This window comes from Dryobates pubescens, chromosome 8 (assembly GCF_014839835.1).
Source record: "Dryobates pubescens isolate bDryPub1 chromosome 8, bDryPub1.pri, whole genome shotgun sequence".
NCBI classification, from domain to species: domain Eukaryota; kingdom Metazoa; phylum Chordata; class Aves; order Piciformes; family Picidae; genus Dryobates; species Dryobates pubescens.
The window spans coordinates 15,631,185-15,639,698 of NC_071619.1; the positions used below are offsets into that span (position 1 = coordinate 15,631,185).

Here is an 8,514-nt window from a genome sequence, read left to right on the forward strand (position 1 = left end):
AAGAAAAAACTGCCATAAGTGGAAGTGGTTAACATTTTGGAAAATCTTATCTTCCCCATTTATGATTGGAGGAAATGGCTTCTATTTATTTAAAAATAAAAATTGAAAAAGGACATTTTTGGAGCATGTTTTTTTTGTGTAATTTTCTGAGAGCATCAAAGCAATCAAATGTAGAGATACCAGATCTTCTCAAATGTAGAGATACTAGATCTGCATGAAGTAGACCAAAGGAAGGACTAAGCAGGATTAACCTATTAAATATGTAATATATAGTGAAATTCTAAAATGAGAGTTGTAGCGTAAGCACTTCTTGGATGACTTCAATGAGAATGAAAGTAACCCTATTCTGCCCAAGATTCCAAAGGAATCTGTGAAATATGCTACTGTCAATTGAGCTTTCCAACTGCAGTACTTAGTATTTCATAATCTTGGTATCTATACTGTGCTGAAAGTGGAGATGATACGTTATTTCTGGCCAAAGAAAGTGTGATGATGACGGTACCATTGAGAGTTGCAAAGTTAAGACTCATCTGTTATCTCAGAAACTCCTCAATTTGACAAAATGATGAAATTGAAAAGCCCAACACATTTGTGAATAATGGCCACGTAGAAATTCACCTGAAAGTCACTGAGGTAAGTATTGTAAGGGTTTGGTTTACTCTAGACCTTTCCTAACCTGACTTGACAGAATTCTGAGCTCAGGGAATTCTTTTTCAGTGGAGAACTGCAAGACGGGAGTTGCTCTTCTAGCTGCTATCATAAAGGAAGGGGATGGGTCTTCGATGTTTTTTGTTGCAGGCCTCTTGAACAGTAGAAACAGCAGCATCTCCATGGAATCAATCTTTTTAAAGTGACACCAACTTTAAATGATTGATAAAGAACACAAAAAAATGTACTTGGTATTGATAAATACTAATTTTGGAAATAATAAGCCTAACCTTCCCTTATTTGGAAAAGTTTTATCAGTGGAGACTCTAAGAGTATTAATACAATTCTTCAAAAAGATTGCCAGTGACTTCATGTCAGTACCAGAGTGGTTAGCTGTTGTCGTGTTTTTTCCCTGAAAAAAATAGTGCTATCTTCTCCCAGAAAGCACTTCTTTGTGTTTTAAAAAGATATGTCTGAAATTCTTTGAAGAGAACCGAATTTTCTCCACCTGTTCTTGGGATCAGTTCTTGAAGCCTATGATGAGATTACACTGATCTGACTGCATTGAAAAAATTCCTTGATTTGTCTTGTGAAGATATTTTAAACTTGGCTTTGCGAGGATTTTCATTTGTTTTCCCAACTAAAGACAAATAGAACCTATCTGAGCTATAGCTTTCATTTACACATAGAAGAAATTTGAAATTATTGTTTAAAGAAATCTGTTCCACAGGATAGATAACTAGCACACTTAGAATCATAGAATTGTTTTGGTTGGAAAACACCTGTAAGATTATCAAGTTAAACCATCAGCATAACACCACCGTGCCCACTAAAACATGTCCCAAAGTGCTATCCCTACACATTTTCTGCATACTTCCAGGGATGGTGACTCCACCACCTCCCTGAGCAGCCTGCTCCAAGGCCTAACTGTTCTTACAGTTAAGAAAATTTTCCTAATAGCCAATCTAAACCTCCCCTGGTGCAACTTGAGGCCATTTCCTCTCATCCTATCACCTGCTGCTAGGGAGAAGAGACCAACATCCACCTCACTACAATCTCCTTTTAGGTAATTGTATAGAGCAATAAGGTCTCCCCTCAGCCTCCTCTTCTCCAGACCAAACAATCCCACTTCCCTCAGCTGCTCTTTGTAAGACTTGTTCTCCAGACCTTTCACCAGCTTTGTGGCCCTTCTCTGGAAATGTTCCAGCAATTCAATATCCTTCTTGTAGTGAGCAGCCCAAAATTTATTTAAGGTCAGATGACTAACTCCCCAAAACCTCCCAAATACTCATTAATATAGCTTGAATATATTTCTAATATAAACCAATCTATGGAAAGGAACAGCACTCCTCGGTCTGAATATATTCATGCACTCTCTTGATACATTTTTTGACAGAATATGGCACCCTTGGAAGCCATGAGTGGTCCAAGAGCTTAATCTACAGTGTGAGAGAGGTATACAGACAAACCATCAGGAACCAAGAGTACTAAGCCAGTCCTATATACCCTATATTCTCTTCCCTCAATGAACATACAGATCTGGGTCTGGTATTTGTGCAGCCAGTTCCAGTCACAAGGTCATCTCATACCATTAAAAACCCCTTGAAAATGTAAATCAGTACTGTAGGAATCTAAAACAGCTTTTGCTTTTTCTCCTGCAAGGCTGTGGTGCTATGAGGATTTGCCTATCAGAAGAAAATGTGATTTATTTATAGCAATGTTGAAGTAAAAATTACTCATAAATTCTAGCACTCTAGAATAATGAACTGATACATGTTATTCCTAGTAGAAGCAGGATCATCAACCAGCATTTTCAGGTATGACAGATATAATAATTTTCTGTTACTCTTCACATAAAACACTGAACATTTTTCAAAGCCTATCACTGAATTTCAGAGAATGGGATTAAGTATTGGGTAAAAAGAATAGATAAAAGGGGAATCATTAAAAACAATTATATTACAGATCTATTTAATTCACCACTTCAGGGGAAAAAAACCACCAAAACAAAAATTAAACAACAAACCAGAAACTTTCAATGCTACCAGTGGTATAGATTAACAAAATAACGTGGGTCAGCTTGCTTTACTGTAGGTCATGGTGTGGCAGCAAATGGGGGGAAAAAAATAATCAAAAACCAGCCTAACCAAAATGTACATAGTTCACAAGATTTTGAGGCATGTGCTACACAGACCATTGAAACAAGGACCTGAACTTCATGGTTGCATTATGACTCTGCAGATGAGACATAATAAAAGTTAAACTCATGTAAGATGATTTACTACAGCAAATAAAAGTACTTGTGTGACATATTGGCTGGCAACCATAACATACCACACAATGCCAGTACAAAGATACCTGGTTCACATGCTTTCAGATCTTTGTAATCATCTGGAGTACACAAACACAAGTGTCAGGACTGTGCTGAATGGCACCTTATGCCAACAGCAAAAGTACATGTTTTATGCATATCCATACACAGTGTGCAATGACAAGACTCTTCCTCCATTATTTTTTAACTGCTAACAAGGTACCTAAATAAAACCTCATACTGCATTTTTTAAACAAAATATTCTACATGCAAAAGTTTAATTAATTACTTGTGGGACAAATTCTTTGTTAGAACTCATCCTTTTGATTTTTTCCAAGGATCTCCTCTCAAAGTCAATTGGCACAGGATATGCACAGTTAGAGGAACATCAAGCCCATCTCACTGACAGCACACAGATGCAACAAGTAATTTAGTATTTTTAATGAAGTATTTAATTAGCTGTCTTAAACCTGCTGTAAAACCACTTACTTTCAGGGAATGTGCAAAAAACAGGACAGAAAACTTTAGTATACTTAACCACCCTTCTCAGAAACTATACATGTGAGACTACTCCACTGTTAATTACAATTACCAGGCACAATCAGACTACATTCACTTCGGTTAAAAGGGAGAATTTCACTACTTGATAATCAAGACTTTTTGGGTTGAAATCTCCTATTTCAGAAGAAGTCAGACCTGCTAACCTTTAAGACCTGCTACATGCCATTGACTGAAGGACTGCATCAGGTGTACAAAAGCAGTTCAGCTCATATGTCTAAAGGTGGGCAATTTTGCTGCATTAAAGTTCTTTTGGTATCTCCTGGTGATGGAATAAGTTTTTAGGGAAATCTGAAAAACACTCTGTTTACAAGATTATTGGTTTGATATTGAAAAATGACATCTCTGGTTATTTTTCTGCATGGAAGTACATTTCTGAAAATTCCTAGACTGCACTGCTTGACAATTTCTTAAGGCAAATACTACAGAGGCCAACTGGCAGTAATGACCACTTGATCTACTGTCCATAAAAAAGGAATACAGCCACAGATGGCAGCTTGCACTGCAGTGACCACTGGATGACCAAGTTCCAGATCTTGAGGAAGGATACAAAATTAAATGGCAGACTTAGGATTCTGAATTTCAGCAGATGGGACTTCAGCTTATTTAAGCAATTGCTAGTCCCAAGAAGGCTATCATTAGAAAGAAAGGTACTTAGGAAAGCTGGCTTGTTTTGTTTCATTGCTGTTTTTTGTTATTCCAGGAAAATGCCCTCAAGAGCTACCTAGTCCATTGTAAAGGGAATTTTGTCAGAAGAACTGCTTAGTGCACAAAACCTGCTTGGTGCACAAGCTTCCTAAATAATATCCAAAAATTGAGCATATTAGAAGTGGAAACAAGGATGGGAAATGAAATTAGCAAGACCAAAGCCCAGCCACAGCTAAAACTGCTGAGGAACATAGGGATTCTGCAAATAGGCTAGTAGGCTGAAGGAAGTTCAGATGAAATGTGGGTCTGTAAATGAATGAAGGAAACACCTTATAAATAGATTCTATACCATTTGAATAGCAGTTACAGAGGTGATGGAGTCTAGCTCTTCGCTGTAGTGGTAAATGGTATCACAAGGAGCAATGGTAACAAATTGTTGTTTTGGTAGGACATTCACAAAAACTTCTTCACTAGGTAAGTAGTATAGCATTGGAAATGGCTAATGAGAGAGGCTATGGAGACTTCCATGCTTGGAAATTCACAACTCAAATGTAAGGAGCCATGGCTGGCCTGGTATAATGCTGGCAATTAGCCCACCTGAAGATGATCAAGACAGTTTCAGAGGTCCCTTCCAATTAATTAATTTTTAGGACACTAAAGAATATTCCCAAGGAAAGTTATTTTCCGAGTTTTGTAAGAAATGGATGATGGGATACACCTTTGAGCTCACATTTAGCTTGCTTCGACCAGAAGTTCTTAAACACTCGTGACAGCTGTGTAACAGACCATTAAAAAGGTCTCAAAGCAGAAATTTACTACTTCTTCCCACAACACATGATAACTGGAGAACAACCCTGTCAATCTACGTTTTTCATCTTGTCCAGAGTAATACATGGTGCTCTCAGTATCTAATGAGTTTATGCTGTTTCTTAAGACATTAATATCTGCAGATTTTGATCATTTCTGCAAGACTGTTTTTAATTATGGCAACTAGTACTACAGGACAAATATGAAAGGACACTTGAAATAATTGGTAACTATTGGGATATGACTGAGTAACACCTTTACTTAAAACAAAAAAAATCCACACACCAAAAAAAAACCACATAAAAGTTTAAAAATTTTCTAATAGCCAAAGTGCAAGATTATTTATTACAGTGTCTTCCTGAATTCTGCTACAGATCATCTTTTCCTTACAGACATAAGACTTTGGTATCACCCACTGAAGTTTTCAACTTTTATTCTCAGCACTGTAAGCTTTCTATTCTGGCAACTAAACTTTGCTTTAAAGAAATAACACCTTCTCCCCTGCAGTTTTAGTTCATGACCCAAACACATGGCCGCTTTTTGAGAGGAGACCTGTGTGACTATAGAACTAGTGACTAGGCAGTAATAGCCTCAGTGAAGAACTCACAGTTTACAAGTGAACATAAGAAACAGATGCCGCAGAAAAAGAAAGTGCTCCTTCTGCCATTATTGTTTTGTAACGAGATCAAAAGTAAACAAACAAATAAATTATCTAAACAGAAAGATACCATACCAAGAACAACATTCTTTTTCTGAGCTGATTTCCGATGCCACTTTGTTCCCCTCACCACAACCTTTTAAAAGTAACTAATGTTCACAAAACTTCAATCATTAAAAAAACCCCAAAAAACTAATGCTGGAAACCTTCAATTTTCTTTAAAGGGAAAGACAATTTAATAATGGCTAATATATCTTTTTCTCCCTCCAATTTAATTTCAAATTCTTATAATTGCTTAACTTCTCTCCTCCTGAACTTAAATTCCTTTACCAAGTAACACAAATGAGAAGATTAATATCCCAAAATACATGATTATCTTTAGCATTAGACATTACACTTGGAAGGAGTCAGTTCACCATTGTTTTTTTCTCAAAAACTAAACTAAAAATCACATTATAATAACGGTAAACAATACCTTTGTACTATGAACAACATACGGGAATTATGTCTTAATTCCCTATTCACCTGATATACTAGAGAATGAACACTACAATGTAAAAATTAACAGTGAAGCCATTTAACAGCTACAAGAACAGTGCACAGAAATTACAAGAAATGCTAAGGCTTTTCACTGATACTTATTAAGAGTTTTTAAATGGGAAATCTACTAGAAAACATGTAGGTTCTCTTACTCTTCTTTTAGAATAATTCAGATTTTATTTGGAAAGATCCTGAATTCTCAAAAAGGTCCAAGCAAACTCTTCTATTCAGCCACAAATATAAAGAAATCAAGCATGCAAGTTAGCTTGTGAAAGCAAGATGACCAAGTTTGATACTACCATTCGTATGTTTAATGTAATTCATACACACTAGTGTTTTAGAAGTATTAGGAGCATAAAACCTCATTATTTTTTTCTGAGGCTTACTTTCTAAATAAATATTTTGTCGACTTGCGAGTATTTCTATGCACTGTGCCATGGTATGCATTACAAAGATGTGGGCCAGTACTGACCAAACTGGTGTACCTGTTGTGCATGCTGCCAACAGGTACACTGGCTTAACTGTCAAAAACATAGTTGTATTATAAAAATACCACAGTCAAACTAATGAGCTTACAAGTGATCTGCCAGGCCACAGCAATACATGCTTGGTGCCAGAGCCAGCACGTTAGTCTAGGGGGAAGAAAAGGAGTATCTTCACACTGCAAGGTGTTCAGCAGAGTAGACATGTCATCAAGATCATCCAGGTGGCTGGCCAGAAATCCCCAACACTTCAGAAGTTAACAAAAACTAGCAGAGAGATCATATTAAACATATAACAACGCTTGAAGGAAATATCACTTGAAGAGGAGGGAATATTTTGTGAAGTACTACTTACAGGTATGGAGGCACTCAGTTACTGTAGTTGGCTTGATGAGATAGCCTTTACAGATATAGCAGGTGATATGAGGATTGAAATCTTTCACCAAGTGCTTCCTCTGAGTAGCCATTCGTGGAGTAGGAAATGCTGGCGGAGTGCTTGGGGCCAGGCGAGCAAGTCCAAAAGGTGACGATGCCCACGGTTCACAAGAGCTGCAGCGCTGCTCTGTGCAGCTGGACTTCTCCAGGCATTTGCTCTTAATCCCAGAGGTTTTACAGGGACATCATGGCTCATAACTCCTGCTCCTGTACCAAGTAAGTCATTTTCCTACCTGTAACGCATGTAGAAAGAGAGAGGTATGTAAGGCTGGCAGCACCGTGAAGACGCCCCGGAGGGCAAGTGTCGCCATGAACTTGGCCGGAGCACTCGAGTTCTTATTTACATAACAGCAGCTGTGTGTCCGGCGCTCGGCAGCCGCGGTCCAAGGCCGCGCCCCTGCCCCCACCATGCTGCCGCCGTCAGCGGGACAAGTTGCCGAGCGCCGCGGAGCGGGGGTGACAGGTGCAGGGGCCGCTGTGCCGCTTCTGACAGGGTCCTCGGCCCGCCTGGTACAACCCCCGCCGAGGCGCGCAGCTGTCCGCAGGCCTCGGCGGGCCCCGCGGGGAGGAGCCCTCCCCGCCTGCCCCAGCGCCGCGGAAGCCCGCCGGCAAGAGAGGGCAGCGGGCGAGAGGTTCTCCCTCCCTCCCTCGCACTCGCCCGACTGCAGTCCCTTCCCCCCGCACCTGCGGCGCCTGCCGCCCCCGCCTCGCCCCCCCCCCACCGTACCTGGCGCAGCACAGCGGCCTCGGACGGGCGGGCAACCGCCCAGCGAAAGAGAAAGGGAAACGGCGTGCGCCTCCCACCCCCTCCGAGCCCTCCCTCGTTCCCTCCCCACCAGGCTGCCGCGGCCGGTCCCAGGGCGGGCGGGACGGGCGCGCAGGCGCTGCTCCCCGGTCGAGCCCTGCTGCGCCACGGCCCGCAGCGCCGCTCCGGGGCGGGAGCCACGGGGAGCCCCTGGGCGGCCGCGCCGCCCGGGCACTGGAGTAGGCATAGGGGACTAAGGGCGGGTGGGAATGGGAGGAGAGGAAAGCAGAGCAGAGGTGCTGCTGGCCACAGGTAAGCGCAGGAACGGCCGGTTCGGCCTTTAAAACGATGCTCTGAAAATAACTTCAGCTTCTGCCCGTGGAAGGGTGAGACTTAAACTGATTTATTTATTTTTTCCCATCCTTCCTGAGGAGATACTAAACCATTGGACTAAGTTAGGCCCAAATCCTGTGAACAGTTACACATGTTATACATGTGCTTTCGCAGCACCAGCTAGCCGGAGAAAACTAAGCTCTAGTGAAAGCTGTCTCCGTGGTTCCACGCCTCTGAGTTTGCTCCCCATTCACAGAAATGTACCATACTGCCAGGAAATGATCCACAAACTAAGCTGCTTTAATGGTATTTTTCAATTGCACTATTTCTGGAAAACAACTTCTACACT

The 8,514-nt window shown here is 41.0% G+C and overlaps 1 protein-coding gene across 3 annotated transcripts in view; it reads right to left on the bottom strand.

Moving 5' to 3' along the window:
• The window catches only part of PCGF5 (polycomb group ring finger 5), a 29,158-nt gene extending 21,238 nt beyond the window's left edge, over window positions 1–7,920 (bottom strand). For all 3 annotated transcript variants that reach the window (XM_054163692.1, XM_054163691.1, XM_054163690.1), the window contains exons 1-2: window positions 7,815–7,920; window positions 7,008–7,320 (exon numbers count right to left, since the gene is read on the bottom strand). In XM_054163692.1, the coding sequence (XP_054019667.1) occupies window positions 7,008–7,119 (112 nt within the window). In that variant the 5' untranslated portion in view covers window positions 7,120–7,320; window positions 7,815–7,920. The remainder of the gene's footprint in view (window positions 1–7,007; window positions 7,321–7,814) is intronic.
• Window positions 7,921–8,514: the final 594 nt, after the last annotated feature.